Source organism: Cryptotermes secundus, unplaced genomic scaffold, assembly GCF_002891405.2.
Source record: "Cryptotermes secundus unplaced genomic scaffold, Csec_1.0 scaffold216, whole genome shotgun sequence".
Taxonomy (NCBI): domain Eukaryota; kingdom Metazoa; phylum Arthropoda; class Insecta; order Blattodea; family Kalotermitidae; genus Cryptotermes; species Cryptotermes secundus.
The window spans coordinates 793,497-819,071 of record NW_019727090.1 but is presented as its reverse complement, the minus strand read 5'-3'; the positions used below and the strand labels follow the sequence as shown (position 1 = coordinate 819,071).

The following is a 25,575-nucleotide window of genomic DNA, read 5'->3' as shown; positions in this document are numbered from 1 at the left end:
CATCCATACACTTGATAATATTATTCAATTCGATATTCTTATTCGAACAGGCATAAAATAAATCAATATAAAATTTTAACACAAATTAAAGTTATTGTAATTACCAACAATAATGAAGAGTTGCGATGACATAAGAACAGCAACACAGTGCAATGTTCTTTCTTTGCTTTATACAACCCCTCTCCATAAAGTGAGACCTAGAAATTAACATAAGCTGACAAACCTCTACCCACGGTAGAGGCATGAGTTGATCTTCATATGAAGTAGGGACAGTGAACTAAAATGGATCTGGGTCTATAAATTCTCGTATGTATCCCTAGCAAGCAACCAAACTTCATCGAAATCCTTCATTCTTGAAGGTGGTACATATTGACACACAGATCTACGGCATCTACATAACATGACGGCATAATATATGCTCTGCAAAGACGGTATACTAAAACATCCATTTATCTCTGTACAATGCAACATGTGATGAATATGTATATAGCAATTGTCTCGAGAGGGGTCACGCGGTAGTATAGTTGGTTGATGCACTATGCTACAAGCCAGAAAGTCGCGGGTTCGATTCCCCAAGAGGTTATTGCACTTCTCAATTGACCTAATCCTTTGAACCTCACTATGGCCCTGGGGTCGACTCAGTCTCTAACAGAAATGAGTACCAGGAATTTTCCTGGGGGCTAAAGGGCGGACGCCGCGCAAGGCTGACAACCTCATCGCCATCTGTGAACCGACTGGCTACGAAATGTGAGAGCCTCGACATCTCATAAACCTATGGGCCCCCATGGCCTGTTACAGGGCTGGCTTTACCTTTCTTTAATTGTCTTCTTAGAAGCTATACCCATTTTCATCTTCAGTAAGAGACAAAATGAATAATAATCTTCATGCTCACTCTGGTTTACCGCCGGGAAAGGTGATCCTGGTAACCATTTGACAGATGGTTGATATGCAACCGTATGGCTAAAATTTGAACTTACAAGGACGTGAAGTGTGAACTTCTGTTGAAAATCTCACAGTATGAAACCCACCCACGTGACATGAGGGTACTGCGTGATGCTAGATTCACAGTCATTTGGACTGTGTGCATGACTATGCATGTCTGAAAGTAAGCAGTGCAATGGTGATGAGCATTTAAGTTTACGCTTTGAATTGATGCTATATGAACTGTCTTTCAGTTGTGGGTGCTGTTAAATAATGCGATTTAAATTTGGAACTTGTTATTGTAGTATATTAACATGTGGACGGCGTTTTTAATGAGAATATTAAGAAAAAGAATAGTTCTTGGAATAATATTTGCAGTGTCTCTAACCTATTGTATTTTCAGTTTCTTGCGTGAGGTGAGAATTTGTGTGCATAATGACCACTCTCAACAGTAATCAGTGTAACATTAGACGACTTCATATTTCATTCTAATTTTGTTTAGTATTTACAGTAGGCTGTTGTCACGTGACTCAATCGTAGAGGTTATGAACTGCGTCTTGGTCGGTCTTAGTTACGTATGAAAAGATCTAGGATTCTGTTCTCAGAACTGGCTGGCTACATTGGAAGCCGTAAACCAGATAAATGTAGCCAGCTTCAGTTCTTTGGAATCAATGCAATGATGTTATTGTAAATAAATCACAAGATTCCAAATTCATATCATTTGTATGTATGTATGTATGTGTATGTGTGTAAGGGGTGAGCCATAAAATCCGGTCACACAGCCACCTTTAATGATCTATTGTGCTTCTCCTTTGGATTAACCGTATGTTAATCCTACACGTCGAATGAAATATAGGACTTTGTTTACGGGGGCATCATAAAAGTCACTTGGTTCCACGAAGAACTGACCAATCACATAGGATATGTGTGACTGGTCTTCTTGTAGGCACCTTTCACAGGTTGGGTCATCCATCAGTCCCAGTTTGAAAAGGTGTCGTTTTAGGTGGCAATGTCCAGTAAGTAATCCTACCACCCATCTTAATTGATCTCTATTTAATTTCAACAGGTCCTTCGTTCTTCTGGAAGAGGGTCCTGATATAAATCCCTTTGCCTGTTTGAGTCCCATTATTCATACATTTAATGTTCACCTATTTTATTGTTGCTTGGGGTTGCATCACCATATAGTACTCATTATTTTAATACAATAAAATTTCTTTTTCAGTTTTTATTACTGTTTGTAATTTAAGATCAGAATATCATTGGCCTTTGTTGCATATACGGGTGTTTAATATATCTGACGTTGAAGAATCATGCTTACACCTGTATGTACACAAGTGACTTGTTCTGAGAACTGAGATCCTGAAAGTGACAATGACAAAATGAAGTAAAAAAGCCAAACTATCAGTTTTCACTTACATTAGCTAAAAGAACATTCTCAAATGCAACCTAATCTGAAACGTCACATTTCTAAGGTGGTTGCTTCAGTTTAGTTGACTGTGTTTTTTAACCCATGTGATCATAGATTAAATCTGAATTTAATTAATTAATGAGATGGATACAGTATAGTCATTTCTCTGTCATAGATCCCTTAGTTACATTTATACACATTCTGATGTAAGCATGGTAATGAACCTGCAGTTTCTATAAAGGATCAAATTCTCGACCAGCTGAGTGACTGTTAGCTTCTCAAGAATGACTCTGTTATAGTTAATTTAGAAACTGATGACACCCTTTGTATATATTTACAGAGTGGTAACTGCATACTTTTACCGACACATTGTTTGACTTTGTAGATATCTGTGGATATGTAGCAAAATGAAAACAAGTATCTTTTCCTATTTTATGACAATTTTTATATTTCTGCAGTTAATCCATATTTGTTAATGGCTAGTTAGGTTCACTGAGTTTAATTTGTATTTTTCGTTTGGCCAAATAAGCATGTTGTTACAAATTTGGCAAATGAATGTGATGTGGGTACAGGCTTATGATCTGCAAGTTCATGGTGATTGTATTATGTAGTTGTACTACATGTAGGTCATCACTGAATCCAGTGAATGATATAAATTAAATGAAATGACAGCATATGAAATAAAGGAATAGTGTATACATGATTACCACATTATACAGTATGTTCATGAATTTATATCATCACATTTCTTGTTATATGCATTTTAACTTTCTCTTTCTTTTGTAGGCTGATGATTCCCTTAACAATGAAATAGAAACTGTTCCAGTAAGAAGGTTAAATCAGCAATTTTTGTGGCATTCAGTGAAGGATGATATAAATGGCTCTAATGTTAAAGTAACAACATGCAGAAATTCAGTACAGGGCAAAGTTTTAATTGTTGACGATAGAGGTAAATATTTGCCTCCCAAACAAACAAATGAACAAACACATCAGGGCACAAACAAAAACAAACAAACAATACAGTACAGTTCTGAAATAATGCAGATGTCTAAAGGCACTAGTCTGATAGAGCAGTAAAATTGTGATGGCTACAGCACAAGATGCAGTCACTGCTGTAGCAGCATTTCCATTTGCCGTGCCTTGTTACGCTCCTCACTGCACAGTGTTGCATGGTCTACATCCACTGTAATGAGTGCTCTTGGGACCAGTCACTTTGTGTCTGGCACAAGGGGAATCCGTATTCTTATGACAAGAACATCTTTGGATTGCATTCTATACTCGAGTGGTATATATTTAGTTGTGATGAGGAAATAACACAGATGGAGTACATGTAACGTGATAAATGTTTTCAAGATAAATCACATGAAGAACAAAATGGATGCAAAAGACCACACCGCTTCATTCCATGTCCTGATCAGGCCGTGTGTGCAACTGCACACAGAGAAGTGCTTAACTTTTCTTTCCCTTGATATTGCCTTCTACCATTTTAATATGTCATCTTCACTATTCTGTAATGATCTGTTTCATCTTCTTCACTGGCCCCTTTTGCAAGTTAATTCCTACCTCTCCACATAAACATCATCCAAAGTTTCAAGGGAATCTTAATTATTTCTGTACATGGTGCCCTAATCGACTATCATGACCCAGTCATAATCTGCCTTAAGTAAATTCTGCTCTCTACAGCTTGTGTATTAAAGTGATTTTATTGCTGACCAACTGTAATTATTGCAATGGTGAGAGGGCCAGTGAAGTGATGGCTGTTTTACTGAGGGACTTAGCGGCCTCCATAGTCTAGAGGTAATGTTCCCACCTCATGACTCGTAGTACGCGGGTTCAAATACCCGGTGGAGGTCGTCGAATTTTTAAGGGCGGAAAAATTCAGGGAACAAGTCTTCCGAGAGGGACTTTAAGCCGTGGGTCCCGTGTCGTAGCTTTACGGCACGTAAAAGAACCTCATATCTCCAAAGGAGGTCACTGAGCCAAGTTAACGGACGTTTCCCGCCCAACAGCAATCTCTAATACCTCTGGTAGATGGGGGAAGCATTATAGATACCTCTCAGCTAGTAGAGCCGGTCTCGCTGGCTGGGCGGGACTGATGGTAAGTACCAGTACCAGTAGGATATAGAGACTGGTATAAATCATAGAGGGAAGCACAATGGACCAATACAGGTCTCAGTGCATGGGGAAACCCACCCTCTCCAATAACTAACTAACTACTGAGGGACTTTACTTGTTCTGCTGCACTTAATGTCCAGTCTTCACTGCAAGTCATCACTGTCCATTTAGATATAGCTAGTCCAGGGTCCAGTTTTTACTCCTGCAATATGTGTTTTCCTCCAGCAGTGCCGATCCCTCCCATCAGTCTAACCAATATAATACCAGAGTTACCTCCACCATTCATTACTCTTGGTGATTCAGTTGAAAAACATCATTAAATAATAATCCAAACAAATACTGCCTGATGCATGAAATAGGCACTTAAAACCAGACTTTCAATGGTTATGAATAATTTGGTGATGATATCTCTCATATATGTTATCTTGTTATAAAACATGTTAAGCAGTAGTTGATATTTTTATTACAGGCTATGTTTGTTCACGAACAGACATTTTATCCACTGGCTGTTGTAATACAGATTCTGAAACCACGAAACGATATTCCTGTGAAACTTGCAAAGACAGTGGATGTTGCAGCATATATGAGTATTGTATATCATGTTGCTTACATCCAGACAAAGTAGGTATAAGTAACCATAATTATAATTTTTACTGGCACAGTTCTGCTGTTTGTAACCAGTATAAACAAAGGATCGTTAGGCGTAGTTTAATATGAACGTCAATTTAGACTGAACTCTAGAACAGCAAGATGTTTCAGAATTACACATATGCCTATGATTTTGTTATTGTCCACGCTCCTTCATCACTGTTTTTCCTTCACATTTAAGACGTCGTGTTCTGCACCCATCAGAACACTGATGGAGTAGAATTGTAATTACATTCTGATCATTAAGGAAGTAGTTCCTCTAGAAATAAATGCAGAAAGAACTAAACATGTATTCATATTTCACCACCAGAATGCAGAACTAAGGTAGCTAGTAAAACCTTCAGAATATAACAGAATTCAGATACTTGGAACCAAAATAACAAATCAACGTTATGTTCACAAAAAGTTAACGAGCAGATTAAATTTGATGAATGCTTACTATCATTCAGTCCAGAATCTGTCTTCTTCCCATCTTCTATACGAGAATCTAAAAATTAAATTGTAATTTTACCTGTTGTTTTATTTGGGTATTGAAACTTGGAGCTCTCATCTTAAGGTAAGGACATATATTGATGATGTTTGAGAATAAAGTGTGGAAGAGATTATTTGAATGTAAGAAAGATAACATAACAGGAGGATTTAGAAAAATACACGAGGAGGAGCTTCATAATTTATACTCTTCTCTAGAAATTATTACGGTGATCATACCAAGGAGGGTCAGATAGGTGGGTCATGTGGATTAACTTTTACCATGCATGTGGCATTACTGCAGCTGCGTGTGCTTACAGTCAAGCTGGCCAAGTGTCACATTTTGCAGTACTAATACCATTAAAATACTGCTGCAAGTCCCTTGGTACCAGGAGATTTAAAATCCTCAATTCCAAGATGATAAAGTTTAACAAGAAAGATGAGAAATGCATATGCAATTTTGGTTGGGAAGCCTAAAGAATGTGAAAAATCTCTGAACTGAATGAAACTGATACTTCTCCAAATCATTTCTTCTCCCCTTATGGACACACACTGTCTATTAAAGTTCAGTGGGACTGGAGCTTATTTCTTCATTTAACAAATAAGTATTTCCACAGATTAGTTTCACATTTTCTTTGAGGCTTTTAGCTGTTAAAAAGAGTCATCCATCCTCTGTGTACTGATATTGACCTTGGCTTGAGAGTGCTATGTTTATGATGTACAGTGAATATGTAACTTGATTAGGAATTTAAGTCAGCTGCAGTAAAGTAAATTTAAAGTTATTCCTATGTCTGAGTACTATTTCATGCTCACAGAGGGAATGGAAGTAAAAAAAAAAATTAAAGTTCATACATTCATTGCCTTGTCACTACATGGAGTAATGAAATTCATCTTGTAGCCACTCTGCCCCTGGGAAAACAGTCCCCAGTCCTGATTGGATAGGGTATTCAGTTCAGTTATTCAGTATTAGAAGGGGTGGGTTTCCCCATGCACTGCGACTAGTAGTCTGTTGTACGTCCCCTTTTAATTTCTACTGTCACCATACCCTACCGGTACTGGTGCTCGCTATCTCCCTTTTCTGCCAGCGGGGTTGGCCCTCTTGTGGCAGTGGTACCCGATAACTTCCCCATCTACCGGAGGCATTGGAAATTGCTTGGGCGGGAAACTTTTTGCCTAATTTTGCTCAGAGGTCTCCTAGAGACATGAGGATCTTTTACGTGCCGTAAATCTGCGACACGGGGCCCACGGCTTAAAGTCCCTCCTGGAGGACTTTTTCCCTGAATTTTTCCACCCTTAAAATGCCACGACCTCCGCCGGGTTTGAACCCGCGTACCTTGAGTCGTGAGGTGGGAATGTTACCCCTAGACCACGGAGGCCGCTCTTGGATAGGGTAAGTGGGCCCTGAGTCTAATCTGGACATGGCAACAAAATAATTTCTGTGCCTTCTGTGTATAAGATTCCAGTCATCTGGCCTGACTGACTGAGCTGTCTGTCTAATCACCCATCCACCTATCTACCTGTGGCTCTACAGCCCTTTGTTGGATCTTGGCTGCTTTTTCAGTTTTTTGATATTTTACACAGTTGGTAGGACTCCTTAGATGAGGGATCAGCCTGTCACAAGGCTGCTACCTGCACCAGGAGACACAAACATAGAATAAATGCACACGGACATCCATGCCTCAAGTGGGATTTGAATTATTACCCCAGTGTTTGAGCAGGCGAAGACAGTTCACACCTTAGACCACGCTGCCACTGTGATTGGTGACTTAGCTGCCACAGCTCTCAAATCAATGAAACTACATTGATTATTCACAGTTGTATGGCTGCCAGGAATAAAACCCACTAAATAAATTCAGCAAAAAATACAGAATGAAAAGTATGCAATCTGTACAAGACACAGTATTATGCATAATATCTTAGTCTTACTAAATGTAAAGAACACAGGGCCACTGTAACAGTAGCAATTAATATTTCACATTGTGCTCACATTTTAAGTGAGTCAGCAGTGTAAACCTGAAGAAAGTTTTTGGATATTTTAACATTATAAGTTTTAGCAACGATATTGTAACACTTATCATAATGTACAGTATCAGCATAGTCAGTACATTGAATACAATCTACCTATTGCGTTATATTGTGTCATGTAGACCCATTGCTAGGCAACAATCATGAAACAAGTAACTCTACAACAGCCATTGCTAAGTAATGGCTCTGAAAACATGCTTGTTTCCACAGCAACTAGAGAAAAGTAACAATGGGAGAGAGTTTACTACGTGGTCCATGCTGAGATGTTGTATTAGCATCCATTTGTCTATATCCATCTAAATTGCAACACTTGTTTTACACTTCAGTATATTCTTTAACACTTAACACACTTGTAACTAGGACCAGTCAGGAGTTTCATTCAGAGAACTGCTGGGGTTCAGTCATTGTGAACTACCAAACAGTGGCAGTGAAGATGTGACTGTGGACACGAATGTGTGTGTAACAGTGAACTGTAAAGTGTAGTCATGTGCTGTATCAAAGTGTACAATAAATTGAGTCATCAATCCAAAACCCTGTCTATAGTCACTCTCCATACACGTGACAATATGTATAAGATCAAAGATTGTAATAAACAACCATTGTACCAGTTAAGCAGTAATGTATATAAATAGCCTGGTCATGGCCAAATAGGCTGAAAGCATGTTGCATGATAACTGTACACCACTTGTATGTGACAGAACCTTTCATATCTAATAGTAATGAACCTTTGAGTTTAAAAAAGAAGGTAATTATTGACTAGTTGAGCAGCAATCAGCTTGCAAGAGTGAGTTAGTATTTATGTGATGAATTTTAATCAAAACCTGAAACAAAGTTTTTGTTTTCTCACAGAAAAACTTATTACAAAGTGTCCTGGGAAAAGCATCAGAAACATTTAATGTCCTGTTCGCTTCAGTGACAGATCATTTTGAACTTTGCTTGGCAAAATGCCGCACCAGTTCACAGAGTGTGCAGCACGAGAATTCCTATCGTGATCCACGGGCTAAGCATTGCTATGGGGAAACCCCTTCAGCTACTGGAGAAGGACCAGCTTCCTCATGAGTATTGCCATTGTCATCATTGTGCATGTGCAGTTGGCTTCTAAGGTACACACACACGTATATGTATATAGAACTCAGCACTTTTCTGGTTATCCATTTTGAGTGAAAAATTTGTGGATGGTAAGTACAAAATATCAGTAATATAAATAAACCATCAACAATTAGAAAAAAACATTAATTATGTCACTGACATAATACATACTGTCATATGTAAATGCAAAACTTGTAGATTTCTGATGTTGATGGTTTATTCATATGAATGTAGTTATCAGATACCACATATGAAACAGAAGAGTAATACATTTTTGTTAGATTTGAGATTCTCATAGAATGTTGTGATGTGACACCATGTAGTCTGGTTGATGTTTTCTGCTGGTGAAAAGGAATGTACATTCTTCATGCAAGGGCTTATGATATAAGCTGAGGCATTCTTGAAGCATCATTAGACATTTCTGGCTCATTTTGAGATACTGTAGGACAGCATAGCAAGACAGCTGCATGGAGAAAAATATTCATTCTGTAGTATTTTTGCAACAGTCAGGAAACTATCAGGAAGCAAAATCACCTGTTAGAAGTGGATGATTCAGTTATAAATAAATCTCCGACATCTTTTGATGGTCAAAGAAACATTTTGATATACAGTGTTGTTATTTTTGATTTGAGATATTTTGAATAAAAATATAGTGATGAAAAAAGAGGGTTGGGGTTTTGTAGTTTTTATGAATGGTTTGATTAGATAGGCTGTGCCATTCTTGGAACATTGATATTTGTCTCTTTTTGAAGCTTTGAGTTAATCTTCTATTGGGATGAAACCAAGTCAAACATTATGCAAACAGAAATTAACATCGCATTTATCAAGAATATACTTCACATGATAACAGAATTTTATGTAAGGAATATAGTGAACATAGTCATTTATGTGAGATTCTCATGGTCAGTGTCAAGAAGAATATGATCTGGGATGCAGTGCTGTGTAGTTTGTTAGATATGGTGCCAGAACTTCAGGACAGAAGATAGAGGCAAGAGGTCCCTGTGAAACGTTGGTAACTGTTTGCTAAATGATGTTGCATCACGTCATAATCCATTTGACATTCCCACCAGGGTAGGTCAGCGTATGACAACCTTATCCATTCTTCTGTATTCTTTCATATCTGTCTACACTTTCTCCTTTCTTTTTATGTTTTCCTACATCTGATCTCTTCATTTTGTTCCTGGTCTTGCAGTGGTTACTTATTTGGCATCTTCATTCCTTAAGCTTACAAAGGAATCCTTTTTTTCTATTTACAACAACTGTCCATACTACCTTGTCCTTATCTTGCCAACTTTTTTATATTATGCTTCAGATTTCAAATGCATAATGTATAATGTTTCATCATGCAGTGAAATCTTAATGTATATTTACTGTTGCAGTATGTGAAGACGCTTATTTTTTGAAGAAAGTTGTATGAACAGTACACATGCATTCTCTGACTTGTGCTACAGTTCACTAACTGGAAATGTTGAAGATTCTTTACTTTCTGTAAGTATGGGCATGAAATTCAAAGATACTATAATATCACAATCCATACATTATTTAGAAACTAGCATTCTCGTGCAGAAAATGTACTGCAATTCCAGAAACTACTTCTGTTATACATCATGCCAGAATCTGTGTAAGTTCAGCTTGTTACCTTGGGTACTGTAACACATTAAAAATTTATGTACTTATAGACATCAGTCCCATTATCATCTCATTACAATGGTTACTATAGAATGTGAAGTTGCTTACTGATTACTAATAAAATCTTGGGCTCTCAGCCATGTCAGTGGGTAAAAAACTGTGAGGGTAATTTTTAACCAACTGGCATAGCTGATAGCCTGAAAAGATTTTATAAACTTTAGCTACCATGAAAGTTTCTTCAACTATTTATGCAAAAAAATAATGTTTTGGAAGTTTTACAGGAAGGTGAATATTTTCTTGATGGGTTTTACACAGCTTTCATGTAGTGAAAATCTGGATATAATATACTCATAAAAGAGTCATTTCCCAAGAGAATTATTAAATTGGGATTTCATTGTACTTTATTTCTTCAATACAGTGAATAATGAGGACAAGTGAAATATGTGATGAAATATGGTAAATAAGCATGTAACCATCCAAATTTGGGTGCATACATCTACCATTTTTAATTTCCTTAATGTAGTTTAAATTAATTAGTTTATTTTTTATTAATGAAATTCCTATGTTGATCACCAAATTAATTTGAGTTGGCTGGATTCTTTAACTCAGGCAAGACTTAGGTCAGATTTTCCATTTAGCTGTAAGGTTGTGGGGTTCATGAGCAATTTGGAAATAGGAATGTCGGGTACATCGTTGTCTGTCTGCACCTTTTGAAATTCTAAACCTTGACAGTAACATAAGTCATAACTTTTATGGAGCCATTTCCGGGACCAACACTACTACTAGATTTAATTACCATAGCTGGTAGCCGGCAGTTAAGGTCTCACAAGCTAAATAATACCCACTTTTGTTTGCAGTTGGGGAATGCAAGATTTTTGTATACTCCTAACCGTTAAAACCAGCCAGTTAGAATCTGGAGAATGATGTCTTTGGTTCAAGTTGTGAAACTAAGGAGGGACACCTTTGCACCATAGCTCAAGCGGTTAGTCGCTGGCTTCCCACCGCGGTAGACTGGGTTCGATCCCGGGTCTGGTAAAGTGGGATTTGTGGTGGGCAAAGTGGTGTTGGGGCAGGTTTTCTCTGAGCACTTCGGTTTCCCCTGCCAATCTTCATTCCACCAATTGCTCCACAATCACCCTCACTTATAATCTGGAGCTGGTACAGTAGGCCAGATGTGGCCGCAGTACAACGGACTTAGTCCCACCCCACTAGCAATAAAGAGACGCTTGGCTTAGACACCATAATTTTCAGTCATTGAGTCAGATGTGCCTGAGTGCCATCTGGCCCCAAATTCTAAGTCGTCAGCTTTGTAAGCATTTTGGCTTTTTAGGTTAATAAACTCACTTATTAATTTCATAGCTGTCATTATTTGGCCATTTCAGTGATTAACAGACAGTATTTTGGAAATATTGGAAGTGTTTCAATTATGTCTTACCAGTGTCACAGAGGCAGCGAATTATTGTATTTGTGCAACCGCATAAGTGCATTAATAAACATCCAGTATTTATGATCGTCTTCTGATTGAGTAAATAGGTGCCGTGCGAGTGTGAATCTTTTGGTCAACTGAATTATAGCCTGCTACAAGTGCTAGCCTTACCTGAGCTAACCCATCAAACCCACCTGTGAAAATAGGGCTACTCCAAATGTTATAGGTATTCCACACATTGGGATCCCATTGGCATAAATCATCTGAAATTTTCTCAGACCCAGCCTAGGAGTTAACAGTAGTTAATCCTAAACCATTCTACTAGTCCAGCTCATCATCACCCCTACACCACAGCTATGATGTCCTAAAGGGTAGCTATGGCTAGCTGAAGTGCTGTGACTACGGGTGGCCATAAGCATTCATAGCATCCAAGGTTAACTTCTTTTGAGTTCAAAATTATGAAGTTTTAACATAATTACATTTTTCTTACAGATATTCAAAAGCATTGCAACATTATAGAAGTGAATGACAGGACTGTGGCCTCTTCAGCAAGCTTCAAGATGGCGGAAACAGAAGTCATGACAGAATAAAGTTGTGGCTTGTATATGATTGTCAGTTGGTCTAATTGATTTTTTGTATAATTTTGTTATGTGTCATTTTCATTTTTAATGGATATGAGTGTTGGGGGTGTAAGTAGATTGTAAATATTAGAGACAAATTTTCTGTGGAGTGTTAAGAAACAAACAAGAAGGGACAGTGTCTGAAATAGAAGTACTTCAAGAAAGGATACGGTGGTGTGGAGATGTGTTACACATGGGTAAAAATGGGGTCCCATGGAAGCACAGAAATTATGAATAAATGCATGAGGGAGATCAGAGTCAAGGTGAGAGACTAAGTGAGTCAAATTGAATATGGGAAGAGTGGACACAGATACAAGAGGAACAGTTATAAAGACAGAGAAGAATGGAGAAGACTTTCTCACCCTGTTGGAAACATCAGTTGATATTAGTTTGATGAACCACAAAAAGTGAACACAGTGACTGTTTATCGGTAAATAAAGAACTCTGCAGTCAGAATCATTATATACTTGCAGGGCCAGTCTTAATTACATACATTATGTAGAAGCAGTGTGATCTCCATTTACAGGCAAGCATGAATATTCATAATGTCATGTATTATGTGTGACTATAGATGGATTTTTGATTGGTGAATATATTTATTTACCATGTACAGGTCATAACTACAAATAACTATACACTATTGCTATTTCCACACCTTACAGTTCACTAGAGCACACAGTCTAGTGTTCTCAGTCTGTTACTAGACATTTCCGAGTAATGGCTGCAATAGTGACTATTCCTCTGCCTCCAGCCCAAGTCTTGTCCTCATATACTCATGTACAGAACTGACTGAGCTCTAACCTTGTCCCTTGCTTATAACATCTCGCCATGAACCACATAGAAAACACAGTTCTTCTATCATTGTTGCGTTTGTGACTTGCTGTGGGAATGTGTTTACCGAGCCATTGCCCAGAAACATTCCTGGTATATTCACCATCACGCAGCTGTTGCATAGCAACAGTTCTACATGCTACAATACAAACACGTGGATGCAACCACTTCATTAGCAAGTTATGGCAACAGAAAGCACAAAGAAAGAAAAATAGACATATAGAGTAGTAGTGGATAAACTATTTATTAGCTGTGAACAGAATGGCATCTGGCCAGCTACCAATGGTTTGCAAAAGATGTTGAAATGGTCCACCCTTGCAGTCAGGGCATAACTGAACCCTGTTGTGCAAAGAATTCCTAGTCTGCAGAAAGATGTCAGGCATGTTGCATATTATCATCTGAGCCACTTCACTGGTATTCCAAAGCTAAACCTGCATCTTGCGTTGTTCGACATAAAGCTCACTCTTTGGACTGCCTCAGGATAAGAATTCAGCAGGAGTAAGACTGGATGATTGTGGAGGCCACATACATCTGGTCTGTTTCATCCTATCCATAAGCCAGAAAGTTTCTGCCTAAAGACTGCATGACATTGTGAGAAGATGGGCAGGAGACCCATTGTGCAGTACCCACATTGTCTGCTGCATTGCCAGCAGAACGCTATGCAGTAGTTGTAATTGTTCAGATAGAAAAAGTTACTAGGAGGTCCCTGATAGTCAAGGCAGTAGCTTGTAAGGTTCTAAGAATAGGTAGTCAATTATTTTTGGTTAAGCATTTATTAGAGACTGTTATTGGAATTTTCTTGAAAGTAATCTATTGTTGTTCATATTTTGCTAATGAAGCTGTTGCAACATTGCAACCAAATTGTCATGTGTTGGGTGTATGTCACGTGACAAGTAACTTCACGCTGTATTTGATACAGCGAATTTATAGTACATTCGCTCTTACAATCACACAATTTAAAATCTCACAATTACTGCCCTCAGCAGTATCACAAATTATCACATCAAATCTTCTAAACAAGCGTTCGGGTCTTGTTTCCGCGACTGCCGCTATATTTCAACTGTCTTTGGCGGCTGCTACATTTTAACTGTCTTCTTAGGCAGTGCAGTTCTCTTATAAACCCTCAGCCAGAGAATGGAAAGTGCCTCGCTTCCCTGGTGCCATGTTGCCTGTTAACAGGTGTTGCCAAGACTATACAACCCGACTCCCGCTTGACACCAATGCAGCGCTGTTATGCCACCGCTGGCAGGGAGGGGGCGTCCTGCATAGCGCAAATACATCACACTGCTCCCTCCTTAAGGCTGTTCGTCCCGAATAGCCTAACGGTACATCCCCGTTCCTTTTATTTGCAGGCTGTTCTTGCAACGTCGTCTTCTCTTTTTTTTTTGTCTGGCTACTCCTGTTGCAGTGACTATTCTCCGTCCGTTACATCCGCTCCCCTCTTAAGACCAGCTCATCTCGAGCGGTTTCCTGTTAACTTGCCAGAAGATCCAGTTGTGTCACATTCACTCCTCACTTTCATCCATCACACATTCACTCTTGCTCGGGAGGCCGGTGCTTCTACATTACCGGGTCCTCTGCTTGAAGTCTCCTTTTTTCCGTTTTGGAGGGGGCCTATCCCTCCATAAAGTCCATTCCCTATTTTGTCATAATCCGACAGAAGATCCGGCTATTTGCTTTGCGATCTTCCTGCCGACGATCTCGTAGAAGGTCTTCTTACGAGTACTTCTCCCTCCTAGGTGCGATCGCTGTCCTGATCTACACCCTCCAATGGCGTTCTTGGTTGGGTCCTTCAATTGTTTGCTGACTCGTAGTCACTGTTTCAGACCTCTGTCCTTTATGCCAGTGTTGCATTCAGGGTACTTCCAACATCTATTCTCCTCTGTAATCTTCATTCTGGTGGCGGTCACTTCTTTCCGCGGTCCACAATTTCTTTGGGTCGAAGATTTCCTGAACATTTCTGCTTGCCTCTAAGTGCAGAACATTAGTACATTATACATTTTTGACCTTAAGTTTACATGTGTAAGCATGGAGTGTATAGTCACAAGTTGTAATGTTGGTGAACATCATGTAATGAAACAAATTCAAGAAAATGGCACTATTTGTGATATCATTCAATATATGCAACTCTTATTCAGCACTAAGTAAATCTGAGAGTGTAGCCGGTCACGGTAGCCGAGCGGTCTAAGGCATGCACTGTCTTCGCTTGCTCGGAAGCCGGGATCGTGGGTTCAAATCCCACTCAGGGCATGGAAGTTTGTGTGCGTTTTTCTGTGTTTGTCTACAGGTAGAGGCCTTGCGACGAGCTGATCACTCGCCCAAGGAGTCCTACCGAATGTGTAAGATCGAGAAAAACCGAAGTGAACGGAGAAGTTCATGGAGGTAGGCCTAGGCCCACTGGGGCTGTAGTGCCAGGGGGGGGGGAAGAAAAAAATCTGAGAGTGTGTGAAAGAGTGTGTTCACCTGACCAACAGTGTGCAGTTCTGAATATTCTTAAGCTGTCATTATGTAATTGAGCATAATGTAAAGCATACTTCCCAGAGAATGGTTGGCCGATAGTTGGACAGATAAAAGTGACATGTGTGAACTGTGTCCAGTGGCTGTGGATTTATTTTGAAATTTTAATAGATGAGACAAATTTAAAACATGTAAAAAATACTGAAATTTTAAAGTGAATAATTTCTTAAAAACTGGATATTTTACAGATTCTGTAAATCTGGATCTATATTTTCATGAAATATACAAATATATAATCTCGGATATTACAATTATAATTTTTGAAAATATCCAGAATATCAAAGGTATGAACAACTTGTGTTTACAAAATTTTGAAAACTTTGATGTTCAGACTCCAGACAATTTGCTTTTACAGAATTTAAAAAGCTCTAACATTCAGTATCTAATAAAAAGCATTTAGGTTCTTCAGAAATCTGAAAAAAGTTTTGAAATTTAGAAGATACAAAAAATATGTGAATCTTCTAAATTTTTTTAACTAATTTAATTCCAAGATTGATGCGAGTGGGCATGTGCACCAATCAAACCTAGTCCAGTCTGACCTAGATCTAGCCATGTACACAGTCGGATGAGTGATTTGTGCCTGGATCGGTAAGAGCATGCGCAGTAATCTGCTGCACCAACCTAGCAAAAGTAACTGGTCACAGTAGCCGAGCGGTCTAAGGCATGCACTGTCTTCGCTCGCTCGGAAGCCGGGATCGTGGGTTCGAATCCCACTGAGGGCATGGATGTTTGTGTGCGTTTTTCTGTGTTTGTTTACAGGTAGAGGCCTTGTGACGAGCTGATCACTCACCCAAGGAGTCCTACCGTATGTGTAAGATCTAGAAAAACCGAAGTGAACGGAGAAGTTCATGGAGCTAGGCCTAGGCCCAAATTGGGGCTGTAGTGCCAGGGGGAAAAAAAAACCTAGCAAAAGTATTAACATTATATCCCAACCTAATGATTTTGCATGTCCACAGTTTTGTTATTGCTCAAGAGCTGGAATAGGAGGATATATATACAGACATTACCTGCCCAGTAGTATGGTCTAAGGCATGTTTCTGACACCCAATTTAAACAAAAGATGTAGTCTGAGAAAGGTATGCAAAAATAAAACAACAAATGAACAGGAAGATGTTAATCGGTAGTAGTTTATGCCATGTGTATTATAAGATTGGCAATGGATGATGGCACATATGTACCCCCAATATGGGCTCTTTGTCTTTATAATGGAAACATGATTAATTTCTTCAGTGTTACAACAAAGTGTGTACAAAGAAAGCGTGTATGCTGAATGACCTGTTTACATTAATGTTATGCTGTAACCGTATTATGTACAGTTCTGTCAAATATATACATGTAATGAGTACATTGTATGTTTTATTCAGTGCAAAGGCAATGAGCGAGATAATTTTATGTTTGTTGAGGTCCTCAGCAGATTTGATGTTTTCCTACATGGCATTATAGAGACACGTGTAAGTACAAAATTTATCCCGGCACATAAAAATGTTCTTAAATATCCTGTAACTAATTTAGTCAACTGTAATGAATTCAAGAAAAGCATCGAATCTACTATACCCAGCTCTTCATCATCTCTCAGCACATAAGAGCTACGTGTGAAATAGTCAGTAAGCATGTTCAATACTGCAATTGTGAATACGTCCAACCCAGACTGAGGTAAAGCAGCCTGTATTAATCAGAACTTCGGGAAAAACCTAGTCAGAAGATCCCAAGATCAACCAGGGGTGTGATGCGAAAGTTGAATGCGCAGTGAAAAAATGTGAGTGGACTTATTTAAAAAAAAATTAATGAAGCAGATGAATTTGAAACATCTGAAAAGATCGTAAATTGTAAAATAGGCATTTCTAAAAAATTAAAGATGTTCAAAGTTCTTGAGTTTGGTAATATGGTTATTATTGAAATTTTCATAATTTTCAAAGACTTGAATTGCTACGAGTATATAACTGCCAAGAATACTAGGAATTTCAAAATGTTTGGAAAATGCACTTTTAGAAATTTCTTAAAATTTAAAAATACAATTTAAAACATCTGAATTTACCTGAAAATGTTACAATTTAGAAATTCAGAAAATTTGTTTTGAATGTAAGAAATTTGCAAGTTTTTCTAAATTTACAAATTTCATGAGCATATGGATGTAAGGATGCTTCATGTCCCAACCTAAACTAACCCATCCTAACAGCTAATTTCTGCTAGAATGTACACTTGTATGCAAAGAAATGTGTGCGGTGAAATGATACGCCAATGTAACTAAGTGGTACTATTAGGACCCCAGCTCTTGAATTCGAGTGTCAACCATGTTTTTGTTATGGAGATCAGCCCTAAGGAAAACATAACTATGGGTAAAACAGCGAGTATGTCCAGTATGGAGTTCTCAATTTGTCCAACTTAGTTCAGCTTAAAAGATCAAGAAACTGAAAAGTGGCCAAAGTCCAGCAAAAGGACTGTAGAGCCATGGATGGATGGATAACTAGTTGATCTTAATACAGCCATGGATAAACTCGAATTCCCTGAGAAAGCTAGATGAATGCTTGCTCTGATAATAAGTTATGTGCACCAGTTGGAGAGTAGTGACGTACATATGAATCATCATTACATCCCACATTTCACAGGTTGGGTCCTGGACATTAAAATAAGTAAAGAAATTTCATATGAGTATGTACCCTGAGGCCTTCAAAGAAATGGTTGTTCTAGTTTCAACTTCTATGGTCACATCTTAAATACTTCGTAAGTTTAACAAGTTGTGCGTAAAAATAAAACAAGCTACATGTATTTTTACATTCCTGTAAGAGGTAGTTGAAATGACGTCCATGTATACACACAACCCATCTCTGTGTTAAAATAACTCCCAAGTGTTCAAGGATTCTGAATGTACTCTATTTCACTCCCTCTCAATTTCAGGAACAGTAATTTTATACGGATGAACCCAGGATGCCGCGGTAGGAAGCCGGCGACTAACCACCTGAGCTATGACACAGCCTTGAGCATCATGTAACTAATTAGTCAAGTTAAACAAATTCCAGGATACAGTACTAAGTCGATCGAATTCACTAAATCAAACTTCTGGTCACCTCCAAGAAAATTTCAGCCATGTATACAAAACTGAGCAAGTCTATTGAAGAGTGTGCAATTTGAATACCTCCAACCCAATTTAACATAACCTGATGTAAAAGCTAAATGTAAAAAACCATATTCCATTGGGGAAGAATTCATTAAGCCTTCTTTGATTGCTGCTTGTAATGAAGTATTAGGCCAGTCTCTCACTGCCATTTTTTTTCAAACCAACATCATTAAAATCAATTTAATAATACAATAATCAATTTTACACCGAATAACGTACGTTTTTGGTGATCAGCATGATATGCCAATGAAAATTAGCACAAATTAATTTAATGATGTTGGTCTGAGGAAACTACAAAATGCTACAAGATTTCATTAGCCCAGTGATTGATAACTAATTTAAATGTAATTTTACGTTTGTCAACATGCCACACCGTATATATAAGTGTACTAATATGCTTTATGATTATGCTATAATTAATTACTAATATTATGTTAGCTTAATGAATGAACTTTAACAAAACTGGAAAGGTCTTTACAAGTAAATCTGTTGGGACTGGGCCCTTGTCTTATAAAAAAAGAACTTACTGGGCCGTGGTCTCATAAAGGTTGAGAACCACTGGTCTAGATTGCATTTAACATTACGCATATGAGCATGCGCTAGACAATGAACGTTAAGGCCATCCTGAATAGGCATTTTTTTTTTTATGGTCTAGGCACGTGAATTACAGATCCGTCATTTTGTGTTTATCAATAACGGGTGTTGAACGAAGCAAGTTTATTTTGTTTGTACCCATGTTAGGTGGGTCCCTTGTCACCATGGCATGGTGCGTCCTCAGGTTGCAGATGGAGGAGACGGCCTCCGGTTATGGAGGGAAGCTGCGAATATACTGAATAAGCAGTCACGGACAGCCGACAATGGGTGGTCCTCCAGCTTGGGGGTTGGGCGTGGGGCTAACAACTCCTCACTGTCAAAAATTACTTTGTTAACACAAAGTCTCAGACCTGGACAGATCTTCTGGATAAACGACCTAAGCTAAAGAAAATGGACATGAGAATCGGTACATGGAAAGTTAGGAGTATGTATAGGGCAGGTTCACTCAGGGCAGTGGCTGAAGAAATCTTAAAATATAAGTTAGATTTAGCGGGAGTACGGGAGGTCAGATGGGATGGAGGTGGCATCGCACCAGCAGGCGAATATACATTTTCTATGGAAAGAGGAATGAAAATCATGGATTAGGTACAGGTTTTTTCGTGCATGAGAGAATCGTATCAGCAGTTAAGAGAGTAGAGTTCATTAGTGATATGATAGCATATATAATACAAAAGGTTGCTGGTGTAATATCATTGTTATGAATGTTCACGCTCCAACAGAAGACAAAATTGATGACATAAAGGACAGGTTCTGTGAAGAACTAGAACATGTATTTGATAAATTCCCAAAGTACCTTATGAAAATTTTGTTAGGAGACTTCAATGCAAAACTAGGGAGGGAAGAAATTTTCAAACCAACAATTGGGAATGAGAGTTTGCATGAAATTAGTAATGATAATGGAGTTAGAGTAGTAAACTTTGCCACATCAACAAATCTTACTGTCAAAAGTACAATGTTCCCACATTGTAACATCCATAAATTTACTAGGACATCTCCTGATGGGAAGATACACAATCAAATCAACCATATTTTGATAGACAGGAGACGGCATTCAAGTATACTTGACGTCCAATCATTCAGGGCAGCAGACTGTGATACTGACAACTACCTGGTGGTGGCAAAGGTTAGGGAAAGACTGCCAGTAAGCAAACAAACAACACATGGAGTTCATATGGAGAGGTTCAATCTCAAGAAATTAAGAGGTAGAGGGTAAAGAGCAGTATTGTGTTGAAATCTCAAATAAGTTTGCGGCTTTGGAAAACTTGGACACTGAGGTGGATGTTAATAAAGCTTGGGAAAGTATTAGAGAGAATATAAAAATTTTTGCCAAGGAGAGTCTAGGTAATCATGAACTGAAGAAGCATAAGCCATGATTTGAGGAAGGATGCTCAGAATTACTAGACCAAAGAAAACAAGCCCAACTGCAATGGTCACAGGATCCAAGCAAAATAAATACGGATAATCTGAAAAATATGAGATGTGAAACCAGCAGGCATTTCATGAATAAAAAGAGGGAATATCTGAAAGACAAAATTTATGAGCTGGCAATGAACAGCAAGAACAAGAATATTAGAGACCTGTATAGAGAAATAAATGACAGTAAGAGAGGTCAACTACAGATCAGATCTTTTGCATTAATCGGATATTGGAGAAAAATTGGGAGTACAATGAGACAGTACATCAGCTATTTGTAGACTTCAAGAAAGTCTATGATTCAGTTAGGATGGAAGTATTGTACAATATTCTGATAGAGTTTGGAATATCCATGAAACTAGTTAAGCTGATTAAAATTTGTTTAAATGAAACTTATGGTAAAGTCTGTATAGGTAAACAGCTGTCTGATAAATTTCCTATCCTTAATGGTCTAAAACAAAGAGATACTTTATCGGCAATGCTTTTCAACTTTGCTTTAGATTATGCCATTAGGAAGGTCCAGGGAAACCAGGTGGGACTGAAATGAAATAGGACACATCAGCTGTTGGTCTATGCTGATGTACATGTAGCACGAATGGGGGAGATGAATGCATATAGGAAATTGGTGGGAAAGCCAGAAGGAAGGAGACCACTGGGGAGACCAAGGTGTAGGTGGGTGGACAATATTAAAATGGATCTTAGAGATAGGATGGGATGGTATGGATTGGATTGATGTGGCTCAGGATAGGGACCAGTGGAGGGCTCTTGTCAACACGATAATGAACCTTTGGGTTCCATAAAGTGCTGTGATATTCTTGAGTAGCTGCAGATTTGGCTTCTCCTCAAGAAGGGCTCAGCTCCATAAGTAAGCAAGTTCTGAAGGATGTTTTTAAATAGTTTTGTGATGGTGTGTTAACCCACTCTGACCAGACTCTACCTGAACACACAAGTGGAACTGCAATAAGCTCTGCCCTAATGTAAAAATGTAAACCTAAGCTGTCCGAGCTTTGTCCAAATGCACAGTTGCCTGATGTGCCAGCCGGAACTACTGTAACCTAACTGAATCTGAATCTGCGCCAAACTGAACCAACATGACCCAACCCACCTAAACCTACTGTAACATAATTCATTGTCATGGGCCTGCCAGAATGCAAAGATGTCCAATGCCCCAACCTAACCTAACCCAATTTAATTTGACAAGGTGGTGCCCAAATGCACAGCGATCTCTTGCACCCACCTAAGTGGTACTGTTATGGCTCTCATCCGATGACTTCATTCCTCCATCATGTTACTGCTGCTTATAAGGAGTCAGAGTGCACAGCATTGGGTTGGCCTGCAATGAAATTGTGTTCATAATAAGGTTCATGAATATGGGTTAGGTGGTTTGAAAACTGGAAAATTCAATATGCAGATATACACTGCCTACACAGTGCTGATTTCAAGCACCTACACCCACACCACTCTGTAAGCAGCTTCATATTCTTGTAATTAACAAAAGTTGTTTAATTTTATTTGAGGCAGTGCTGGGGTGGTCTACCCAACAATGATCTGACACTGAAATCTTGCATGAAAACAAGTTACATCAAATAGTTAATAAAAGATAAACAAGTGAATGTTGGCCCCAGTTATGTGTATATGTACCCCCCCCCAAACACACACACAAACTTTGTAGCTGTCATTGCTGCAAGTCTGCCATTAGGCTATAAACTGTCAATACAATGTGGCTCAAAGCAAGAAATGTGGAGCCATAAAAACAGCCTTTGCTAGGTAACGGCTGTGTAAAACGTTACACTGAAGCACCTGTTGGAAGCAATGTTTTCTGTGCAAGTAGGGGTGCCACAAGGTACGGCCCTGTCCCATACTCTTTTCAATATGTACATAAATGATGCCCCCAAAACACATGGCGTTCAGCTAGCCCTCTTTGCAGACAACACCTGTCTGTATGTGACAGATCGCATGGAGGGTTTTGTTGTTAGAAAATCCCAGCGCAGTCTCAGCTCAATGGAAACCTGGTGTGAGCACTGCAATATCAAAATTAATGACTATAAGACTTAGGGGATCTACTTCTCTTGCAATCATCGTCAGCCTATGTCTCACCTTACATTGAATGGAAGATATATTCCATTTGTAAACTGTGTAAAATATCGCAGAGTAATCTTTGATAGGAGGGTTATGTGGAGATTGCCAAAGCCAAGGCCATTTATAAGATTGTATTCCCTCTGCAAAAGTGAGCAATTATGCACTAACATTGAGCTGACCCTCCACAAAGCTCTCATTAGGGCTGCGCCACAGCTCAAGCGGTTCATTATTCATTCATTATTGGAGGGGGTGGGTTTCCCCATGCACTGCGACCAGTTGTTGATCTATTGTACGTCCCCCTTTGATATTCCACCAGTCGCCATACCCTTCCAGTACTGGTGCTCACTATCAGCCCTGTTCAGCCAGCAAGTTCGAACCCTCTATTGGCAGTGGTACCCGATACTTCCCCATCTACCGGAGGCATTGGAAACTACTTGGGCAGGAAACCTTTTACCTAATTTTGCTCAGAGGTCTCCCATGGCCCTTAAAAATTCCACGACCTCGCCGGGTTTGAACCCGCGTACCTTTGAGTCATGAGGTGGGAACGTTACCCCTAGACTACGGAGGTCACTTAGCTCAAGCGGTTAGTCACTGGCTTCCCACCGTGGTGGCCCGGGTTCAATCCTGGGTCTGGTCAAGTGAGATTTGTGGTGGATAAAGTGGCGCTGGGGCAGGTTTCCTCCGAGTAATTCAGTTTCCCCTGCCAATCTTTATTCCACCAAATTCTCCATTATCATAATCAACCGGGCAGCTACCATAGGCCAATCTGTGGCCACTGTGCTGAGTGGACCCAATTGGACTCCACCCCCCACTAAGCAAATTTAAAATTTAAAAAAAGGCTCTCATTAAATTTGTATTGACTTATGCTGGTCCCGCCTGGGAATTCCCGGTGGATACCCATCTAATGAAATTGCAGCGCCTACAAAACAAGGTTCTCCACACCATTGGCAATTTTCCAAGGCACACACAGGTTCGCAATTTACACATGGCTTTCAAATTCCATACATATATGATTATATAACAAAATTATGCAGGAAACAAGCAGAAGTCATACAAAATCATGATCACGAAAATGTTCGCAATATTGGACAAGGCGAAGCCCGACACAGAAAGTATAAGAGGCTTAAACTTGGCGGCGGTCAATCATACAACGGTTCAAGTGACTAGACTGCTGTTGTAGTGGAAGCTACTAGAAATAGGGCATAATCTGCTGTACTGAGCCTGGACTGACAGAGGCCCTGTATATATTTAATACATTTATTATCATGTTTAACATGTAAAATGTAAATATCCTTTACATTATGACAAATGACTTACTACTATGATGACTCACAACCTGTCCTCTTGTCAGAGAGAGCGCCCCACAATAACAAGAACTAAACCGTCAAACAGTAATAAATATCTGGTCATGAGCCTCAGATTGGGCTCAACATGAAGACTGACTGACTGACCGTAAGTCACAATGTGACTTTGACTTATAAGAGAGAGACAAAAGACAGACCTGTTCTCTCCTCAGAGAGAAACTGTCAAACAGTAATAAATATCTGATCATAGGCCTCAGACTGGGCTTGACACCAAGCCTGACTGTTTGACTGTCGGTCACAATGTGACTTTGACTTGATTACAAGAGAGAGCTAAGACGGTAGCTGGAAGAGTAGGAGGTTGGTGTGAGCTGGCTGCCAGTCCGAGAATGAAGGAACGTCTACTGTTGGAAGATGTTACCAAGCAGCGTGGTGGACACTGTGACTGTGATTTGCAAAGTGTAGTCACGAGTTGTTTGAAGAGTCCAAGAAATCGGATTACAAACCCATACCCTATTTACATTCACTACATCATGTGACAACTGGTGTCAGATGTGGGATAATTGAATTAGAAAGGATTGGGTGAATAAATGGACTGAAGACACTGGATTGATATATCGCCATACTATGGAGATGGAACAAATGATGGAACGCCTGCTGGCTGAAATAAGAACCAACCAAAGATTGATTCTCTAGCTTCCTGGATGGACGCAAACAAAGAAAAGTTGGATGCTGATCTAAAGGAGAAGAAAGGAGAAATGAAAGCCAAGCTGGACTTAAATCAAGAAATAAGGTTACTCAAGGAAAGACAGAGCGCAATCAACAGATGATGGCCATACTGAAGACAGGCCTGGAAGAAATGGATGTTGCCATGGAAATCAAAGAGGAATAAGTGAATACCATGGACTTGGAGTCAAATCCAGAAGAAAAAGAGGTGGTAGCATACAATCAGGAAGTCCCTAATAAAGAAGCCCCAGTGGAAACTATTGGAGTACTGGAGGAGTGAGATAGGGGCCAGCATCTAGCCATAGGGTGCCGCCAGTAGTCGAAGAAACAGACCCAGGGTGATGGTGAGTCCTGGCAGAAATTGCCCACCACACACAGACAGTTGACCCACTGTGCCATTCCTGCACAGTGTAAGGGCTGCAGTCATAAAGGACCGATGGTCAAGAAGAGATGACAGAAGGGTTTGGAATGCAACAACAGCATAAGAGGCCTAAAACAGCAGCTACACCTAGGAAGCAAGAGGGCATTCAACAAAACTGTCAGGCACTCTCACACTGCAGCTAGCGAAATGAGCAGCAGTTTTTCATTGGGATGTGGAATATGAATGACTGGTGATTGTGGAGGAATTGGCCCCCACCCAAATGGAAGAA

The 25,575-nt window shown here is 39.3% G+C and overlaps 1 protein-coding gene across 1 annotated transcript; it reads left to right on the top strand.

Annotated features, from left to right (window-relative positions):
- Window positions 1-910: 910 nt before the first annotated feature.
- LOC111864349 (UPF0454 protein C12orf49 homolog) lies at window positions 911-12,981 on the top strand. Its single transcript, XM_023851542.2, has 6 exons — window positions 911-1,337; window positions 3,116-3,278; window positions 4,914-5,065; window positions 8,435-8,688; window positions 10,054-10,162; window positions 12,222-12,981. The coding sequence occupies exons 1-4, from the start codon at window positions 1,236-1,238 to the stop codon at window positions 8,642-8,644; spliced, it is 627 nt and encodes a 208-aa protein (XP_023707310.1). The 5' UTR covers window positions 911-1,235; the 3' UTR covers window positions 8,645-8,688; window positions 10,054-10,162; window positions 12,222-12,981.
- The last annotated feature ends 12,594 nt before the right edge of the window (window positions 12,982-25,575 follow it).